The 18,742-nt window shown below is 46.8% G+C and overlaps 1 protein-coding gene across 2 annotated transcripts in view; it reads left to right on the top strand.

Annotated features, from left to right (window-relative positions):
• Positions 1–18,742, top strand: part of LOC125977875 (calmodulin-binding transcription activator 1) — a 50,349-nt gene that overhangs the window by 25,367 nt on the left and 6,240 nt on the right. Inside the window, exons 4-19 of one of the 2 annotated variants that reach the window (XM_049734905.1) lie at positions 1,653–1,720; positions 5,642–5,777; positions 7,236–7,307; positions 8,922–9,075; positions 9,970–11,822; positions 12,497–12,623; positions 12,909–13,043; positions 15,570–15,718; positions 16,397–16,581; positions 16,653–16,731; positions 16,806–17,073; positions 17,184–17,692; positions 17,800–17,948; positions 18,012–18,073; positions 18,143–18,258; positions 18,425–18,493. In XM_049734905.1, coding sequence (XP_049590862.1) covers positions 1,653–1,720; positions 5,642–5,777; positions 7,236–7,307; positions 8,922–9,075; positions 9,970–11,822; positions 12,497–12,623; positions 12,909–13,043; positions 15,570–15,718; positions 16,397–16,581; positions 16,653–16,731; positions 16,806–17,073; positions 17,184–17,692; positions 17,800–17,948; positions 18,012–18,073; positions 18,143–18,258; positions 18,425–18,493 — 4,131 coding nt within the window. The remainder of the gene's footprint in view (positions 1–1,652; positions 1,721–5,641; positions 5,778–7,235; positions 7,308–8,921; positions 9,076–9,969; positions 11,823–12,496; positions 12,624–12,908; positions 13,044–15,569; positions 15,719–16,396; positions 16,582–16,652; positions 16,732–16,805; positions 17,074–17,183; positions 17,693–17,799; positions 17,949–18,011; positions 18,074–18,142; positions 18,259–18,424; positions 18,494–18,742) is intronic. The other variant, XM_049734906.1, reaches the window with a different exon arrangement.

The raw sequence follows: 18,742 nt of genomic DNA, 5'->3' as shown, positions 1-18,742 counted from the left end.
GGACAATAACGGTGACTTCCGGAGGATCGACCTTCAAGTCTCACTTGTGTCACTCTGGGCGTGGAGCTTGTGTGTGTGTCTGTGTGTGTGTTTGCGCGGTGAAGGAGAGCAGCGTTTGTGTATGCGTGCGTGTGTGTGTGCGTGTGTGGGGCTGGCATTTCAGCTGACTCCTCTGTTTCGGGCTTTTTAATGGCTCTTATGGGGCGGGCCTTTAATTGCAAGTCTCTCTCCCTCCTTCGTAATCCTCCCATCCTTCTGTCTCTCCCAGCCAGCCCCTTGTCTCCGCTCTTCCCACCTCTCTCCTCCCGCCGGCTGACAGTCACTCGGGGAGCCCCCAGCGCCTGGCTGGAGCTGTGGAGGCCGTATAGCATATTGACTTGCTGCAGAGTGGCTTGGGAGGAGGAGAGGTGGCTGCTTGTCACCACTAATGAATAGATGCATAAATGAATGAGCTGCTCTTTGTATGCCAGTGTGTGCATGACTTGCAAAGGGTGAAAATGTGAACGGGAGTGTTGGGATGCGCCTTTTCAACCTAGACTCGACCCTGTGCAATTTTTTCTTACTCACACAGACAGACATTAACAGTTGGCAGATTGATGGTAATAATAATTAACGGTGTGATGGCAGCCTGACATGCACACACATGCATGGGTTGAGGCAGTGGGGGTTGGGACATGGTAATAGAATGGAGGATTCTAAAAACAATACAGTTAAGTGGCAGCACGCTCCACCTGACCCCCACCCCCCCTCCATCTCATCTGGTCAGCTTGGAACTGGAGTGCTCTCGTGCCAAACAGGGACAAATAACAGCAAAACGCACGCATGCACTCACGCAAGTACAAGGGAAAGTGGAAGAGGAGGTCTGGAGAAAAGATAGATGATCTGAGGGGGCAGATGAAGAAGGGCTGAATTGTTGATGTCTTCTTCACTATTGCTTTGCGCCACATTTCAAACACTGATTGCCTTAAGAGGACAATTTACATTTCATAGGCCTGCACAACAAGTGTGTGTGAGAAGGAATTCACAGACAGGGAAAGAGACAATAGCGTTTAAAGGAGGAGAGACTTTCCTCGGTGAAGGGAAAAGGCATTGTTGTTTCTCTGTGTGAGCCATTTTTTTTTCCTATACTCTCGCTAAAATACACCTGTATGACTGCTTTATTTTTCCTTACTGAGCTTTACCCCTGGAAAAAGAAACAGTACGAATAGGACGGCCGAGGAGATGAAAGGAGAGCCGGAGGAATTAGGAATCAAGTTATGAGCGGACTTTATCTGGCGCAAAGCTGCCAAACTGCAAAGAACAAGGAAACTTTTCCTATTAACGCACTCACTCAGCTATTGTGTATGTGTGTGTACGTGTTGTTGGCCTTTCCTCACCAGTGGAGGCAGGCATCAGTGAGTCTGCTGCTGTGATTGGTTGCTAACCCTGAGGGTTTGTGCTCAATGTCTGTCTCCTGACTGGCTGCTCTGTGACCAATCAAGCGCCTAGACTTCACCGTAGCAATCCGATATAATCCGACGCACACACACATGCACACCCTCTGTGGGCATCAGCAGGTCATCTGGAAATACCTGTTATGGTTTATCTCCCTGTGACACACACACACACAAAATATATACAGTAACCTTTCTGTCTTGCCTTTGTCTCACCAGGAGATTGCTGCGTATCTCATCACTTTTGAGAAACATGATGAGTGGCTGACGACATCGCCAAAGACCAGGTGAGGATAGAGAAGACAGTCCCCCCACTCACACACACGCACACACACATGCACACGAAGGGTGACTCTGTCAGCGGGTGACTCATGTTGTTTTAATCCCTATGACTGAGTGACTGTTTGATTAAAACACTGCAAGTGTGTGTTTCTCCAAAGAGTCCTCCTGATGGGCTGCTCTACATGTACAGAAGGCTCTCGTACACGGTCGGACTGCAAAGCACCTAGTCAGCTGGAAATGGAGTATTAATGAATGTAAATGTATTAGGCTAACTGATGTATAATTCAGACATAAGGGGGAATGAGGGGTTCAGGGGATGCACGTGTGTGTGTGTTGCTTGCGTGCGTGTGTGCGTTCATGCACGCAAATGTGTGCGTGCGTGCGTCTGCGTTCATGCATGTGAATTTACATGCAAGAACTAAATATTCATCGTGAACCCTGCTTCGCTCATTTCCTCGAGTATGGCGACGGGAAAAAAAAGAGCATCTGAATAAGGATTCACCAGGTTGGTGTTTCCTTAAGATGACAATTTAGATAAGTCCTTCAAATGACAACATGGTGGATGAGTATGATTGCGAGCATCCAAGCTTAAATGCTTTTGCTGCTTCCCACCACTGGTCTCTATCTATGACATTAAAACATAGCAAGGGCATGATGGGAGAGAAGAAAAAGTCGCGAAAAAGTCAAGTAAGTGCAGCGGTCACCTCCTGGCCGCATTTGTGATTACTGATGCCGCTGAGCGCCTGAGGTGATACCTCTGTGCTCCCATTGTGCGAGCTGAAGGACTCTTCTCAGGAGCAGCCTGAGGCCAGCAGCACAGTTTATGTTGCGGATGGATTTCTCATTGATTGCTTGTGCTGCCGTATCGCCTCGGCTTCCCAGCAGCCACAGCAGCAGCAGCAGCAGCAGCAGCAGCAGCAGTCGTATTGCTGTTATTGAGCAGCAGTTAGATATAATCCCATTTATACATGACATCAGGCACGATTAGAACAGATTACACGTAATCCCATCAGATGGAAAAGGAGCTCAGCAAAAGGAGACGGTGACATTTTTGTGCCCGCGCCGCTCTGCGTGTGTTTGTATCCGCATTGCCGCCGCTAAGACAACAATCAACGACCTTCATTTGTCCTCTCGCTGGAATCCGAGTTTAGAGTAACGACTGTTGCCCCCGTCTCGCTCGTCTCTCGTCTTCTCGCCTCCTTCTCTCCTCCCTTTACCGGACACACTCAATAGCCCACTCTGTCTCTTTATCTTTGCCTTCTCTTTTTCCGCTCTTCTCCCCTTGCCTTCTCTGTTTTCGCTCTGCTACACCGTGGAACGGTGGAAAAGCTTTTTATATCCCACACATCACAGGCCAGTTACAATCAATAGCATTTATGTCTGCTTGAATCGGAGGCTTTTCAAGGAGCACGGGCACCATCCTCACACACGCACGCACGCACGCCAACGTGAAACGCACACACATCTGATCTCATCCATCGTCTCCATAACATAATTAGAATCAGCAGCCCTCAGATGACTCACACGGCAAGAGACAGACTAAACTCATCTTTGATAGGAAGGTGGGGGTCTCCGCTCGCCTTCCAAGCTGGCAGGCTCCCCCCCACCACCACCACCCCTAAAAACAGAACAGATTTGCGGTGTCAAAGAAAATCAGTTCAAAGCAAATTCAATTTCACTACACACTGTGCGCAGCGTAAATTGCAATCATCCCAGTCCATATGTGCCCACGTCAAACTGGAGGCGAGAGCGGTGTAGTGAAGGCAATGCATGAGACCAGAAGATGAGAATGAAAGCAAGGCCATGAGAACGGAGGGACGCAGTCAAGACAAAATAAAGAGATGGTCTGATAAGAGGGATAAAGACTGTGTGTGTTTGTGCACGCGCACTTGTGAGTATCTGTTAGTTTATTGATTGTCTCTGTTGTCATGAGATAAGGCAAAGATGCATTTTCCACAATGCCCCCCCACCCCAACACACATGCAGTGAACACATACACTTGTCCTTAACGTTATAGAAGAATGATTGATCGTCGGGCAGCAGATTTGACATTGAGCGCCGAGAACACATGCTTGTAGGTCCCGCCATCTGTGACATTGCTATTGCGGCTCTGTCTTCTCACGCATATGCTCACCTGGCCTCCGTGCGTGTACGTTAAAGGACATTCGAGCACTTGACTCGAAAAACTCATTTCAAATTCCGTTTGTTTGACAACCATGGTGTTTGATGGGGTTGGGGTTAAGCAGTAAGATGAAGAATTAAGATTCGAATAGAAGTGATGGCTTGATTTCTAGGACGTGATCAGTCAGGGTCCCGATTGTGTCACTACCGTGTTCTCTGTGATGGGCCATCAATCTAAATTCGAATATGAATATTGCATTAAGTTGTATAAATTAATTCCCAAAAGTCTAATTTCCTCACTCCATTAGCATTTCTCTTGGCTGCTCTGCTTCCAGTATGCACATATGGAGGGTAGATTTTTTTCAGATTTCAGTTGTATGTGGCACTAACCAATAATGCTGCAAATAATGTACGTGGCGCAGTTGTGTGCTGTGCTTTTTTTTTTAAACATATATTATATATATGAAGTTATTATTATTATTATATATTATTAGTTGGGTTTTGTTAGTCAATGATATAACAATGGTCATGACATGAAATTCGAGGTGCCGAGTGCTCAGTGAAAAAAAATGGCGTGTACTCAATTTGTTTTCATCAAGTGGGTTGTACAAACTACAATCTTCTGGATTCAGATGCATTTTTTAAAGTAGACTACACATCTAGTACTTCAAAATGTATCTGGATCTATAATATTTTATTTTGTGCAACCATTTGACAAAATAGAAGAGAGTAATTGTATTTTTTTTTTCCATTTCAGGACCCGCCACTGCTACTGTAACTCATATATGACGTATTTTCTTATTAGTCATAGTGGCGATGGCAAGCCTAGCCACTTGCACGCTGCATTCATTGTGAAGTGGCAAAGGCATAACTTGTGCCTTCCAGACAGAACATGCAGAAGCCTGACACTGCGCGTTTGTACAACTGATGCGATTACCCCATTAAAATAATGAAATGCATGGCGAGGTCAGTGGAACGGAGGCAATTGCTTTCAACACAATGGGATGAGGACAGTGAGGCTGATGTGAAAAGCGCTGGTGGTTGTTCCACCACTTGATGCTGCACCTTTGATTAGGCTCTATTTGTCTTTTCAAGCATGTCCGTACAATATTGTTTGATTTTCATTGTAAACGTCAAAGCACATGAATCAGTTGTCAAAAATATTTATATCTTAAAATGTGAAGCAAAATTTACGCCAACTGATGTCATTTTCTGACTCAGCACACTAAATTACCCAGAAAACAAAATAAAATAAATAAATAAATAAATATTGCTGGCCAGCGTAATCAGTCCACTTTCATGGAAGACTGCCAACGTTTAAGACATTTACTGATGAGAAGATGAGATTGTGAGCATTAGGACGATTTTAAATTAAATTACAAAAGGGTATCCAAATGATTCATCGATTATCAAAAATAATCATTTATAATTTGACAATAGATTCACTGCTAATCGATTAATCATTGCACCTTGAATCGGATGTATCGAGTCTGTACTCAGACGCTAATGCTTGTGCTGTGTTAATGGATGGACCTACTTAAATATACACGTGTGTGTGTGTGTGTGCGTGCGTGCGTGCGTGCGTGCGTGCGTGCGTGCGTGCGTGCGTGCGTGTGTGTGTTGAATTTGGGAGTTTAACCTTGACATTCTTTGCCAATAACACTGGGAAATTTCCATCTCACTGAGCAATGAAACGCTGACATTATCAATGACATCACCGCGTTACACAATATTTATTCTCCCGTGTCATACTAATTCTCACAGCGCGCGCTTCGTTGACACATTTTACTCTTCCCTCCTAACAGGCCTCAAAATGGCTCCATGATCCTTTACAACCGCAAGAAGGTCAAGTACAGGAAAGATGGCTACTGCTGGAAGAAAAGGAAAGATGGGAAGACCACCCGGGAGGATCACATGAAGCTCAAAGTCCAGGGTGTGGAGGTGAGAGGCTGCCGTGAAGAAGAAACAAGTCTGTGATCTCTTTTTGTGCTGAGTTGTGCTTCGCTGCCAATCCAATCCATAATGTTAGTCACTCCTTCACTCCTTGTAGACACATGCGTGGAACGCAAGGGCACACACAAACACACACACATGCTGGAGCTACAGGGCTAAGAGCGATATACCTGTGTACGTGCGCCTAAGTGTGTTTGTGTGAGAGCTGTCACTCCTCCGCGCTCTCCCTGCTCCTGCTCCTGCTCCTGTCCCTGTCTCCCTTCCCCTGGCTCTCTCTTTTCTGAAGGATAAGAGTGTGTTTGGCCAGCAGCCAGGAATGATGTCAATGCCTTCTTCAGCAGAACAGAGAGGGGTATCGATCCAGTCTCAAGGCAGCGTCTGTGCGTGCCTGTGTGTGTGCGCGTGTGTTTGAGTCACATCGGCCAGCTCCCAAATTGATTATTCAGCAGGAATGTACCAAGAGGTGAGAGCAGTGAGCGTGCATGTGTCAGGAAGAGAAAGACGGAGGGAGACTGGAAAGCAAAGACGCGACGGCGAGGCGGCGCTCATGGAAGGCTCACTAGTTGTGCATAAATGAAAAGCAGACATAGGCAAAGGGAATAATTGAGATCAACTCTTCCCATCTGCACCTCTATTATTTACAACCCCACACTCGCACTGACAATCATCTGACATGCATTTTTCTGCTGCCGTGCACAAACACACACAGACACACACATCCAAAGGCAAGTGTTTCTCTCCCCGGTAGTTGCTCAGTAATTGTTTGTGTCACCTCTTCCCGGGACCCCCTCAAGCAAGAAAGCATTGTGTCGTGCAGGGGGCAGGAATGGCGGAGCGGCGGTGGGAGAGGAGGAGGACAGTGAGAGACAGGAAAAACACAACCCCTGGATTGAGAGCCTCCTCATATCAGATGGAAATATATGGAAATGCACTCTGCCTTTGGCCAAACACACTTTGGATAGCTTGCGGGCTTTTTCTCTGAAGAGGCAAAATGGCAAGAAAATGAGAGTGCGAATGAGACAGCAAACAGAAGCGACTTTTCGTGTTGCTATTATATATCCTGCATGTCAAGTATTCGCCGCCGCTGTCTGTACAATTGTGTCTTAACGATGTGATGACCTTGATAGGAGACCGTTTCGACCTTCCACAGGGAAATCCCGCAGGAGCCAGAGCAGGTTCAGCCTATCGATCGATATTCATACCCCGGTGCCAATTATTGATATTTTACAAGTCGACAACATCTAACCAAGGACCTTTTTCGAAAATACGTACATCGGCATGTTTAGCTCCTAAATGAATACGACCTGAGTGGCTATAACCTGAGTTCTCCTTTGCTGTTCTCTCCTTTGCTGTCCTCACCTCATCCTCTCCTTGTGTCCCGCTCCCTCCACCCCACCCCCCCCACCCCCCCCCCCCCCCCACCGAAATCCCCTCTCCTCTCTCTAGTGTCTGTATGGCTGCTACGTCCACTCCTCCATCATCCCCACCTTCCACCGTAGATGCTATTGGCTGCTGCAGGTAAGCCACCCGCCCCCTTTCCCAGCTTCTCAACATTCAATCAAGACGACTGTATAACAGGGAAGGATAAATTATATAGAGCCATCTTGACAAGTTGAAGCCTATTTACGGCCACGTCGCTCCGGCTCGACATGGATTTCTTCTTCGAGCATGTTATGTTAATTCACAACTCTACACAGGGCTAAACTACCAGAAACTGGATAGTATATTGTTAATTTTACGCACCACATGTTTAATCTCTTAAATTGTCCATTACATTTTCAAAACAGCACACTAACCTCCAACATAAAGCATTGATAAACATCCTCCTCTTCAAAATTTAATGAGGCAGACTGTACTAAAAAGTCGGGTGATAATAAAAGTGGACGCCATTGCTGGGTTTATCGTTCCACTCAGGATATATCTGGTGAACACGCTTTGCTGAGGAAACTTTTTTTCCCCGCCTGAACTTTTCACGCTATTCCTCACTTGCACAACCTATCAAGGTCTTAAGGCACTTCTCTCTCCATGTGGTCCTCCCCAGGAAAACACCCTGGAGCGCCATACAACATCCACACACACATTTCACACATATAGATTTTTTAAGCTCACCCCCGCCCCCTCCAGCTCATGTGAAAAAAACACGCGCACACACACACATCCCGCCCTTGATTGGCCATGCAAGAGCGGGTAACCAGAACTTCATCATCTCCAGACCTACATGTTGAATCTTAAACATTCCCTTCATTTCCAAGAAAATATTGGATGCCCAGCGATATTCCTTTAAAATATGGAAATCTAATACATATTCATGCATTCCTTGCCAATAGGTCTTGCATAATTTGTCACATGAATTTTACAAGGACGTTCTCGCCACATGGTGTAAATTGAATTTGCCCCCTATCAAATATATTTTATTTTTCAGCGCATTTGATTCCCTTGTGACTCTCAGAGTTGAACATTTGGCAGGGGAACTTCTGCTTCCTCCCTCAGTAATGTGCCATTTTCTGCTCTTTGCACATATATCACATCACATCAGTGAATATGATCATAAATGAGCCTGTCTGTTCTGTTGCATTGCACAGTGTGGTGCTGCAGCAGCCCACTGTGCCATTTTCTTGTTCCACCTCAGCACGCCCTCCCCCTCACCTGAGTCTGTCTACTGAATCTTTTATCAAGAGGAGCCTCTCTCTCTCCTTCTCTCTCTCTCTCTCTCTCTCTGCTGTCCAGCCACATACACACTTGTTGAATCATTCATGGGATATCAATTCCATAGGTCTGCCGGTGGGCTACAGTACGGCGAGCACCGTGCTGACCTGTTCATTCGTTAATTCACTCTCTAAATCGCACGCTCACCAACACACGTGCGGACGTTTCTGCTGGCCCTGCAATGCAAGGAAGCGAGAGCAGTGACTGGGCTTGAGCTGTTAAATGTTTTATAGGCAGGTGAGAGAATCTTGTCTGACACGCTATATCCGACCTCCTTCCTGACCTCCGCATACTCCTCTGCTTTCCGTGTCCTTTCCTTCTCCTTCTGCAAATACACTGCATCAATGTACTCTCTTGTTGATAGAGACAGATGAGCAAACATAAAGGCCATGTTTTACCAACGAGACGTGTCTTGCTGTCTTATAGAACCCGGACATCGTGCTGGTGCACTATCTGAACGTTCCGGCGGTGGACGATAGCGGGAAGCCATGCGGCCCCGTTCTCTGCTCTATCAACACGGACAGGAAGGAGTGGGCCAAGTGGAGCAAGGAGGAGCTCATCGGACAACTCAAACCTATGTGTGAGTTATCGCTTCCAGCCCCCTTGCCGCTCACTGGCCCGGCCCGCAGAATCATACTGTGTCAGCAACCAAAGCGGTTATTGTGATTAGAATTAAAAAGAAAACAAAAAAAAAACAAATCATACCCAAACTTCAAATGTACGACTTCAAAAACACTGCTGGCTCGGCTTTCCCAAATCCACTTGAGATAAGAGGCAACTGCAGAACTTGTGATGTAGAGACTACTATAAAGAACCGGCTGTGCAATTTCAGCTGTTCTTTTTATGTTTTTGTTTTTAGGGGATAATTCTAAAAGTCAGTGCCATGCTGCCACCTACAGGCAATTACGCATTGCACCAAAGAACCAATAAAAAGGGGTGGTTGGATGGAGGGGCCCAGGCTGGAGGTGCCCAAAATATCTAGCATGTATTATTCATAAGTCAGCACCAGAGAGGGAGAAGATAACTTCAGTACACACATACACACACACACACACACACACACGCGGAAAATTACCTAATCGCTCATCTTTTGATCTGCTTTTGAAGGACGAATAAGGACGGCTGCCCAGAACAAAGTGGCTTGTTGACTTAAGTAGTACTCATATCTCTTGCCAGTGAATCACATCTATCCCTCTATTGGCTTCATGAACAAATTCAGGATTACAATATTTTTTGTATCTTGTTTGAATGTAAATGTTTTACAAATCTGCTCATGCATTTTGCATGAGCGTCACGGAGAGATTTGGATCACTGACCGTGAGCCGCACGACAGATGAGTACCGTCACTTTACATTACAGTCACTGGAGGGCGCCGACGTGCACTTGAAATAATGCGATCGAGTGAAATTAAACGCTCTTTCTTCATTTTTTGATGTTCATTTTTTATGTAAATCTTGTATTGGTTGTGTGCCAGGTGCTGGAAGCAGCCTACACCAGAAATGCTCCAGTGTCAAGCAGCGCATCATCTCATCCAAGCAGGAGTCAGGGGCAGCAGCAGGGGGTGGTGCGACAGCGGGTGGCGGCGCCACAGCAGGCCAGAGATCTGAGGAAGCAGATGGCACAGAGGTCCAGAACAGCGATGTTTCAGAGGGTCAGACAGAGCCCAGTCCAGGGGGGCGCAGGAGCAGGGCAGGCGGGGGCGACAGGAGGAACGGCCGAATGCCAAAGCCCTCCCTTCTCCCGCAGAGCAGCATGGAAGTGTCCTCCTCCACCTCCACCAACCAGGTGGAAGTCCCTGACACTACCCAGAGTTCCCCGCTCTCAATCACCAGTGACATGGCGGACAGCCCTGCGCTCGCCATCAGTGCCGGCCTGTCGCAGAGCACTGCCGTGTTCATGTCCGAAGTCACCACGCTAACCGGGGATTCGGTTTATTCAGCTGGCCACACCCACCTTCTGCCGTCCACCCACGAGAGCGCCGCCACTGGCATCCTGTTGGCCGTCGCCCCCGAAAACCAGAGGTTCGCGTCCTTTCCCGGAGGCGTGGGCTTAGGAGAGGGAGGAGAGTTGGTTCTTTCCAGTTCGCTTGACACGGGCGGAGGAGTCAGCCTTCCAGAGGCTGCCATGACCTTTGACCCTGACTGCTTCCTGAATAACCCCAAGCAGGGTCAGACCTACGGAGGAGGTGGAGGAAAGACTGAGGGGTGTAACGGTAACGATGGGGGGATCCACTGTTCATCCAACGGCTTCGTGTACAACCCGTCCCTCGTCAACAACATCAAGAAGGAAGCGACGCCTATGGAGCAGCCACTGGCCCCGCAGAGTAGTTATGTCGGAGAGGGGGCGGGCCTCAGCCCCAGCACCACTCTGGAGCAGATGGACTTCAGTGCTGTCATGTCATCACCGTGCGTCCCGGGTCTCACCCAGTCCGCGCACCACCCTTCGCCAAATCTCTTCCTCCAGACCTCCACGCACACCAACCCGCCCTCCCAGCAGCAGACCAACGGCACTGAGGCAGCACAGGAATCCGATGACGCCAGAGCTTACATCAGCCTGCCGGCGGATCACCCGATCACCAACGGAGACCACCGTGCACACCTCCACCAAACCAGTCAAGACCAAGCCCTGTGTGGGAGGAACGGAAAAGGAACATCAGTGGCCTCTTTCCCGCTAACGGGCCAGGACGCTAATGTTGAGCAGCCCGGCGGCGGGGTTCGCCAGGAGGTCGGTGGCAAAGTTCTTGAGAATGGCGCAGAGTTGCTGCTCAAGCCTGGCGCTGCTCACGAGGCTTACGCCAGTGTGGACGCTGAACACTACCTTCAACCTACAGATGGCAATGGAGTTGGGGACGAAGCGGGAGGGGGCTGTGGACCTGCGGGAGGAGAAAATGAAATTCTATGTAACGGAGTAAGCTTGTCTGGGGCCGGCGGTTCGGTGGTGGCCAGTCCTCAGTCAATAGGCGCTGCTGGTGCGAGCATGGAGAGGGCACTCTACAATTCCTCTCTTCCTCCACAAGGTGGAGGCGTAACTGCCACGGCGGCTGCAGCAGGAGCAGCCATCAGCCTGGAGGGCTTTGAGGCTTCGTTTGGAAGCCAGTTCTCTGATCTAATCAATGATTTCATCTCGGTCGAAGGGTCTGCGGGCGGGGTAGGGGCTGCCGTCAACGGGGTGCTGATGCCTCAGGAGGGCGCGGTGGGAGAGGAGCAGGGCACAGGGGAAGGCCACCTACAGGGCTCCGAAGTGGAGCAGGGAGCTCTGGGAATGCTCCAAGAGACCGGGAGGCTGTTTGCTGTGACAGACTACTCCCCAGAGTGGTCTTATCCAGAGGTTAGTAACAACATTAGTATCATTATTTATTCATCATTGTTGCCTGGAGTAAAATCAAACTGACACATGATGGAAGACGCCTTGTACTGCTGTTAAAAAATGGAATCATGCTCGCGACTGATTGCCGAGTTAATGAAATTTCAATATTACATGGATTCCTCTGGGTGGCTTCATTAATTCATCCATCTATCGCACTGAATTGTACAGTTGTTGAACAACTTTGGCACGTCACTCTTAGGACAATATGCTTTATGCTTTAGTATTTATGGGGAAACCTAACAAAGGTGCAATCCAGGCCAATTTTCTTTTTGTTTAGATTTGTTTACGCTTAAGACCTTGCCAAAGGCATTTCCATTGAGAACTCTAGATGTGAATTAAAGCATTTTATTCTTGTTTTATTTTCTTTTTCATTCCCATTCTATTGTTGTTTTGCACATTTGCAGTCCCTAGTGCCTTTAGAAGTTGAAAGAGCATTTAATCATCTGTTGATGCTTCATTTTTTATTTCTTTTATGAAATGTTTTCCTATTATCTTCACTTCCACCTTACTCGGTCTATGATTATTATTGTATTGGTTCATTTCTATTTTGGGACTTGCTGTTTATTCCACTACAGCTTCCTGTGACAAAGTCACCATATTGTGTCAACTTCCACTAACCGGTGTTTGTGCTGCAGGGTGGCGTGAAGGTCCTTATCACGGGGCCGTGGTTGGAGTCAAGCAGTGAGTACAGCTGTCTGTTTGACCACATCAGCGTCCCCGCGGCCCTCATCCAGCCTGGCGTGCTGCGCTGCTACTGTCCAGGTATGTCATCTGTCTACACGGTATCTTCTGATATATTTTGTCGTTTGACATGCATACATTACAGCCACAATATTATTGACACCTACTCAACGGTCAATCATATGGTCATCCCTAGACTGTAAGCACAGGCCACTTGATTAGGTACAGATGCCCCTGTAGCAATTATTCGGCCTTATAGATAATAATGTTTATTTAGAGAGCGATAATATAAAAAGTATGCCGAAGGTTGGGGTAGTATATTAGACTCCACTCTTTATTAATCCTTCATCTTATTTTTTTTTCCAGCCCATGACACAGGACTCGTCATGCTGCAGGTAGCAATGGGTGGCGAGGTCATCTCTTCTTCTGTGGTTTTTGAATACAAGGCACGCGACCTTCCTGCTCTCCCATCCTCTCAACACGACTGGCTGTCTTTGGACGGTGAGAGCATTCAGCCTGTGTATTGCCAAACCGTTATACTTGCAAAGTGGCCACGAACTGCTTGCAATTATTCCAAATGCTTAAGATTTAATGAGTTTCAAAGATTGGGACGTGCGTTTTTTTTCATTGTGAGCAATGTGTGTAAAATTATGACTTTGTGAATGAAAGAGAATAGATGAAATTATGAAACATTCATAAACTAGGGGAAAATACAGTTTGTGTTAATTTCTTCACACTCTCAGTTCAAATGTCTGCTGTGGTTCTGACATCGACTCCGGCTGTGCTTTGTGAAGTTTTCATTTTCATGTTCTCGCTCTGCTTACGTTGGTTTTCTCCGGTAAATTGTAAAACTGCACCAATCCTCCAAGGAACCATACTTTGTAAATTGCACTCGACGTTTGCAGCACACCTGTGAGCCCAGTGAGAATAAGCGGTCTAGAAAATGCATGGTTGGATTTTGTATGGCCCTCTGAGGAGTAAAAAGGTCAACGTGATGTGTGTGTTAGGTTCTAAGTGTGTGTGTTTGCGCGTGAGTGTTTTTGGACTCTCTTCACTTTCACTCTGGTTTTGTTCTACACATTTCATGCAAATAAGGAAGCATATTGGTATATATTCATTTAGCATTTCACAATTTTAAATGACGTCAGATTTGATTTAAAAGTACTGCACTGTCAGGCAGGTTGTCTGGGCTTGAATGCAAAGTCTGGTAACACACGTGTCTCCTCGGCGACGCATGCCCTGATTTTACCGCGCGCGCTCGTGTGTGTGCATGCGCCCCCATTCTGCGCCTTGCGCACTGCGGCAATGCGGCTACGCGGTCACAGCGTACATACACGACTGAAGGGCAAACACAATGTGGCTCAGTCGCCGTGCCATTGACAGCCCGCTAAAGGTTGGATTCATAAACACGACTTTGGTGAGGGGCGCTTAGCCATGTTCAGCAAAGTGTGGAGGTAAAATATAAAATGGTTCAAAAGTGCGTCTACGCATCGTCTCATGTCTGCTCCAGTTTAGTTGGGTGTGCAGTCTTCACATGCGGTGATGACGACCTAAACCTCCTGCTGCTCCAAAGTCTGGCGGGCTGATTTGAAGAGAAGAGCGCCGCTGCTCTCTTCACGCACAACGTGCGATTTCTCTCTCTCTCTCGCTCCCTCGCTCACTCTCTGGCCCCCTCCCCTCTCTCACTGTTGTTGGGAGTATCGACGTGAGTGTCGCACACTTCAAACTAACGCGGTTGAGCAGAAACTGGAACAAAGAGACAGTCGCTGTTTGGGTTCGTAAATGATATGATTTCATTTTATTTTAAAATTCACGTTTGGAAATTGCTGGTTTTGCCTCCATGTGGTGCATGTGTTTGTTTATTCGGGTGATGCTGCATGCTTGCATTCAAATTATTTATTGTTAGACTGACTATGATCAAAATTGATTTCATCCGATGGTAATGTTTGTGTTTGCTTGCTAAATGTTTGAGTTAAAAAAAACAAAAAAGAATCTCAGAGGTTGCTTTTGTTGGAAGCAGAGCTGGAGAACAATAACACAACAAGTGCGGGGAGGCTATTTACCTCCTGGAGCCGCTTACACAATTGCAACCAATATTAACGTGCTGTTTATGACTTATGTGTATGCCATGCCCATCCAGTTGACCTTCCATAACAGCGTGTGTGCATTGACATTTCTTTATTGCTGTTGTTGTTATGATCTATGATGTTTTTTAGAGATGGAAATTGCCTGCTTGAAAATGGATGAGTCCAGGGACTATAACAATCTCATTAAAAGTATGACGATAAGCAGTTGGTAGTTGCTCGAATGATTTTCTTCATGACGAGTTTTTCCTGGCGAGGAATAGTGTTTAAAAAAAACAATGGCAAACTTCTGACATCGCGGTCTCGCCGAAGAATAACTTTTAACAGGAATTGATGGTGAAAAAGAGGAGGCAGTTTAGAGCGGCTTGAGAAATATATCAAAGCAGCTGACAGTATCGATAAAGAAAAACAGGTATTCAGTGTTGTTTTGAAATATACAAAATGTGTGTCACATTTTGAAGTCGATTTTGTTTCCCTTTTTCTTTCTCTCTGGTTACAGCTTGTACATCTGGAATATATTTGTCGTATGGTTGGCTTCTTATTCACACTGATCGATCATCTCTATGTCTGATTGGTGAACTGGAATGTTTGGAGCCTGATGTTTGTGTCACTCACATGGCTCCTCCCTCTTTTTTTCCTCAGTCTGTGTGCTACAGACAGCGGAGAGGAGAGGGAAATAAAGAGCCTGAGTGACATGATGTGCACTGCAGCAAACTGCAGCTGCATGGGAATGAAGGGTCACACTTGCAGCTATGTAAAAATTATTCATAAGCTTGTCTGATGCTGGATGTACTTTCACTTTTCATTGCTGATTTAGACCCTGGATGGTCCTTGGGTGTGTAGATTTATGTCAAGCCCATCATAAACAACCTTCCTTAGGACTGCTTATCTTCTAAGAGACAGTAACTATTGTTTTGAAAAGCTCATCTATTATTTTCTGCAGATACCCAGTTCAGGATGTCCATCTTGGAGCGTCTGGAGCAGATGGAACAGAGGATGGCGGATATAACCAATCAAAACCCTGGCTCTGAAACTATGGCAACCAAGAGTGGAGGTGTAGAGGGAGGGGGAGCCGCCGAACAGCAATCTCAAGTAAGGCAGAAAGATGCAATTTGTTTCAATGAGGAATTTCTTGAACATGAATGAACAACAAAAGAAAAAATAAATCTCAGGCGGGTATTTAAAATTAGTTCAGTAGAGTGCAGACATTTGCTGATATTAGGGTCATTTATATTTTCTTGTTTTGGGCACAAAGGATTCTCTAGTCCCATTTGTCCTGTAAAAGGGCGCTCGAAACTCCAGCTGCCGATAAATGGGCTCAAAGCTGTTGTGAACGTTGCCTTCGTTTAATCTGCATGTCTGTTATACCGGCCCCTGGTGGCCGAGGTACATGCACCATAAAATGACACACAATGAAATTAATCACGGCTGTTTAATTGTTTACATTGTATGTAATTATGTCATTACTGTATGTTTTATTAAAGAGGTGACAATGTTATTAGGTGCGATTGTTCCCATTAGAAAATAAGAGGCTAGAACGGCTTGATGGGATATGCATTCATTTCAATGGAGGAAGCTGATTTGAGATACAAGCATGTTCACAGAGTGAATTAAACTTGTATGTCAGGCTCCACTTCATTTTTTTCCTGCACCAAACATTAACAGGTTATTTCTTGGGGCAAAACCTTGTAGACTTTTTCTTTTCAACATGAAAACATCCTTGGTGGATATAAAACAACACTTCAATCACTGTAACAATTTCTTCCCCAGACGTCCCCTGACCACAGCTCATTTGAGGGTCGTGTTGTAGTCGTGTGCGAGAAGATGATGTCCCAGCCCTGTTGGGCTTCCTCCAATCAGCTCGTCCACAGCAAGAACTCGAGAGGAATGACCTTATTGCATCTGGCTGCAGCTCAAGGCTATGCCGGGCTCATTCAGACTCTCATCCGCTGGCGGTGAGTAACAAATAATTATAGCAGAACATAGAGAGGGACGCAGCATCTCACGTGACCATTTTGCTCTGCAGCACCAAGCACGCTGACAGTATTGACCTCGAGCTGGAGGTGGATCCTCTTAATGTCGACCATTTCTCCTGCACACCACTGGTGAGTGATCGATATTTCCTTATGCGGTCTTTTCTCCATGTCCGTGTGTGATGACATCCCATTGGTCTTTCCAGATGTGGGCATGTGCTCTGGGTCATACTGATGCAGCACTGGTGCTATACCAGTGGGACCCAAGAGCTTTGGCAATTCCCGATTCTCTGGGACGCTTGCCGCTCAATATCGCCAGATCTCGGGGCCACACGCGGCTGGCTGAGCTCTTGGAGCAGCTACAACAAAGTCCTCAAGCTCAAAGTCAGCCTGCTGACACGTGGATGGACAGGTGGAGAGGAGGCTCCGAGATCAGCAGAATAAACAACAGTCACTCCTCAAATGGAAACTCAGGTGGGAAAGTAGAAAAGAACATATGTTTGGCTGAACTGACCCATTATATCATGTAATTGGGATATACATGAGATTTTGCTAATATTCAATTCTTATTCCAATTCCCCTAGAACTGAGGCGAGCCCGCACTGAGAGCCAGCCCAACAACCAGACCTGGAACCAAACAGGACACAGAGCTTCACAGACAACCCAGGGAGAGCAAGGGGGTCCACCCCCAGCGAAAAGACTCAAGCCCACCCAGCAACAGCTCGCTAACTCAACCTCCAGCAACCTCAACTCCCTCCCCAACCACCACAGCCCAAACACTCACACTTCCCCTCTTCCAAGTCCTCAACAAAGCCAACATCCCAACCTCAGCAATCGGAGCGCACCTCCCGCCAGCTTCAGTCCTGACTGTCTTCAGCTCCCCAGCCCCTCCTTCTCCCACCTGCAGGCCAGGATAGGGGCGTCTGGAGGCGGGGCCAGGTGGAGTCTGAGACAGACTCTGGGGCAGCGTAGTCTAGCCAGGAGGATTCTCGGCAAGGAGCGACTGGCTGTTCACCTGCGCCAGAGAGTCCTGTCAGATAGGGGAGAGGGGACGGAGCTGCTGACCTATCAGGATAACACAGAGGACTTGCAGGTAGGACTGGGACTTGCACCACATTTACATAAAGACAGCGGTACCTTGACTTACAACCACACAAGTGTTTTTTTTTTAAGTGACAAGCGTGTGTGTGTTTGTTGCAGATGGACATTTCAATGCTCACTGATCACATCATGGAGACATCCACTGCTCGACTCAAACAGGAGGATATGGAGACTGAGACAGACTCCGGAAGGGTGGGCCTCGGCGGCGATGTCAGACTACTGTCCGGTTATCTTGCTGAGGTGGAAAGGTAAATGAAACCAACGTATTCCGATCGTCTACGCTTGACTTAGACATACATTTTGCTCCGCAGGTTCCTTAATGCCAAGCCCCAGACTCCTGGCCCGAAAGCAAACTCTCACTCAGGGCCTGAGGGTGAGTAGTGTCCTCAAGCTAAGGAAGCTCCATCAACCCCCTCTGATTGGAACTCCTTCCTCTCCGCAGCTATGAAAGCCGAACGCTTGAAAACGGACTCCTCCTTTCTTGCCATGACAGAAGCGGAGCAGAGAGAGCTGTGTGACACCATCAGGAATGCTCTGCACTCTCTTCGAAAACACAAGGTAGCCGTTTTCTCGCGTGACCCCCCGACCTCCACTCCAATTTCACATGGTGTAAATGCTTCGATGATCTACTCTTCCTGTCATGTATCTATCTATCTTGAGTGATACATGTTTGCTTGCTTGCATGAGCAGCTTTTATACAAATTCTTACCATCACCCCCTTCAGGGTCCTATTCAGGAACAACGCAAAGAGATTGCAGCAGTGATTCAACGCTGTTATAAGAGATACAAGCAGGTATGGGACAATCATACTTAAAACGTTTTGGAACTAAAGCTGCATTATTGTAGTCAAAATCTTTTCAAACAGATTTTTTTTTTTTATAACTAAAGTCCTTTTCTTAGAGCGTAAAGGCATCTCATCTAGAATAAAACATTATGTGTATGTTATATTTTTTTAATATTTTTTCTTTTTCTGTTAAATTGGACTTCAGTATCATAATATATCTTAGAAAAATGGTTCTAACAATAAATGGCGCCGTACCAG

Source organism: Syngnathus scovelli, chromosome 11, assembly GCF_024217435.2.
Source record: "Syngnathus scovelli strain Florida chromosome 11, RoL_Ssco_1.2, whole genome shotgun sequence".
Taxonomy (NCBI): Eukaryota; Metazoa; Chordata; class Actinopteri; order Syngnathiformes; family Syngnathidae; genus Syngnathus; species Syngnathus scovelli.
The sequence above is the reverse complement of the archived record's forward strand: the minus strand, read 5'-3'. Positions and strand labels throughout refer to the sequence as shown.